The 2,411-nt window shown below is 43.6% G+C and overlaps 1 protein-coding gene across 1 annotated transcript; it reads left to right on the plus strand.

Annotated features, from left to right (window-relative positions):
- The first annotated feature begins 824 nt into the window (after positions 1-824).
- On the plus strand, positions 825-1,927 carry LOC128560140 (olfactory receptor-like protein OLF3). Its single transcript, XM_053553659.1, has one exon. The coding sequence runs from the start codon at positions 884-886 to the stop codon at positions 1,838-1,840; it is 957 nt and encodes a 318-aa protein (XP_053409634.1). The 5' UTR covers positions 825-883; the 3' UTR covers positions 1,841-1,927.
- Positions 1,928-2,411: the final 484 nt, after the last annotated feature.

Below are 2,411 nucleotides of genomic sequence, written 5' to 3' on the forward strand. Positions count from 1 at the left end.
CACCAAACTGTTGGAGGAAGCATTTAAACCTTAGAGAGAAGCTGAGTGGACGAATGTATAACCAAGAACTGGTAATAGCCTAGCTTTGCAGAAGTTGGCTATTATCTTCAACTGGGCACCATAGCTGAAAGGAGAACAGAAGTCACTAAGATCTGTGTACTGGTCACTATGCCCTCCATCTCCTTTCTTTGTTTTTATCTTAATCTATGTAGTCTAGCTATGCTGCTACCCCCAGAGTTCTTTATGAAGTAAGTCTAGAGTGGACTTTCTGGGAAGCCTTTTGGGATATTTGTAGAAACTGTGGTCCTAGGAAATGTTCTTTGTTTGATGTTGTGATGATTTGGTGGGAGGGTAGGAAGTGGGGTGATACAGTCAAAGTGAAACCATTCATCTTCCAATTCTAATTTAGTTTTCCTTCAGTGTACCATAATGGGTAAGTCAGGTTTATTTCAAAGTATTGAGGTTTTCAAAAAGATATCCTACACTGCAGATAATTGTTGGAAACTTTTGGTAGGAAGTAGTGGATCCTTGTCCTTCCTGTCATCTCATCTTTCTGACATCACTGGAAGAAACTTCCTTGTCATAGATAATGATATAAGTTGGTAAAGATATAAAGATTCCAAATATTACACTGCATTATCTACAGGATTTAACTGACCTCCCTGAAACACATGTCCTTAAGAAAGCTCTGATGTAAGGTCAATACACTGCATATTGGGACAACACTGGTTTTCTTGTCCTCATGAATTATCTGAAACATTTGGCCAACACTGGCAGGTTGTATAGAGTATGCATTACTAAGATATTATTCATGTGGTTCTTTGATTCAACAGCTTATGTTTTTCTGATTTTCTCTGCAGATTAATATTACTCACATTTTTCAATGGAAATAGATAACCAGACACAGGTGAGAGAATTTATTCTCCTCGGCCTGTCTAGTGACCGGGACATTCAGGTGTCCCTTTTTGTCCTATTCTTGGTAACATATCTCATGACAGTGCTAGGGAACTTTCTCATTGTTCTTCTGATCAGACTTGACAGCCGACTCCACACTCCCATGTATTTCTTTCTCACCAACCTCTCCCTTGTTGACGTCTCCTATGCCACAAGTATCGTCCCTCAGATGCTGGTGCATTTCCTAGCAAAACAGAAAGTCATCCCACTCTTGAGCTGCGCAGCCCAGTTATTTTTCTCCCTGGCATTGGGTGGGATTGAGTTTGTTCTCCTGGCAGTGATGGCCTATGACCGCTATGTGGCCGTGTGTGATCCCCTGAGATATTCGGTCATCATGAGTGGAGGGCTGTGTACTAGGTTGGCCATCACATCCTGGGTCAGTGGCTCCATCAACTCTCTCATGCAGACTGGCATCACCTTTCAGCTGCCCACGTGCAGTAACAAGATTATTGATCACATATCCTGTGAACTGCTGGCTGTGGTCAGGCTGGCTTGTGTGGACACCTCCTCCAACGAGGTCGCCATCATGGTCTCCAGCATTGTGCTGCTGATGACACCCTTCTGCCTGGTTCTTTTGTCCTACATCCGGATCATCTCCACCATCGTAAAGATCCAGTCTACAGAGGGAAGGAAGAAAGCCTTCCACACATGTGCCTCTCACCTCACGGTGGTCACCCTGTGCTACGGCATGACCATTTTCACTTATATCCAGCCCCACTCTGGTCCTTCTGTCCTTCAGGAGAAGCTGATCTCTGTCTTCTATGCCATTATTATGCCCATGTTGAACCCCATGATTTATAGTGTAAGGAATAAGGAGGTGAAGGGGGCCTGGCAGAAACTACTAGGGAAAATCTCTGGGTTAACATCCAAACTGGCAGCTTCATGAGTCATGAACATCACGTAGAGGAAGGAGCTTTGCCACAGTGTTCTCCCTGCAGCTCAGATGTGACAGGCTGAGCTGCATCGCCCTGGCAACAGGGAAGGAAATGGCCTGCCGGGTGCTGTGGATGTTGTGTGGGAGGCGGAGTGGTTCTGCTGGAGTGTGGGGGGTGGGAATATTTTTATGTCATGGCAGCATGTTCAGTGGAGTTCAGCACTGCTGTAACTGAAGTTCCTGTAGTTACTGCATCTTCACTCTTATGGCCTGAAAGTAATTGAACAACAAAATGTTACCTACCATTTTGATTTGTCATGTTGTGTGTAGTCATGAACCTATTCATTCTTCTTAGCGGGGACTATTGGTTCTTATGCATCTGCATTTTGTGAAAGGTTATAGATTTTTAACATCTGACGACTCACTTAAAATAACATGTGTTGTATGAAGCCACATTCATAATTGCATGAGTCAACATCCTGAGAAGAGTGTTGATGTCAAGGCTGAGTAAGATGTTTTTCTTCAGAACCTACTCAATGTGTACTTGATGTTTTTTTCTGAATGCTGTGGATAATTCAGTAGA

Source organism: Nycticebus coucang, chromosome 11 (assembly GCF_027406575.1).
Source record: "Nycticebus coucang isolate mNycCou1 chromosome 11, mNycCou1.pri, whole genome shotgun sequence".
Taxonomy (NCBI): domain Eukaryota; kingdom Metazoa; phylum Chordata; class Mammalia; order Primates; family Lorisidae; genus Nycticebus; species Nycticebus coucang.

Bases quoted from the DNA above. Each gene is read 5' to 3' on its own strand.
- LOC128560140 (XM_053553659.1), top strand. From the start codon at position 884: ATGGAAATAGATAACCAGACACAGGTGAGAGAATTTATTCTCCTCGGC.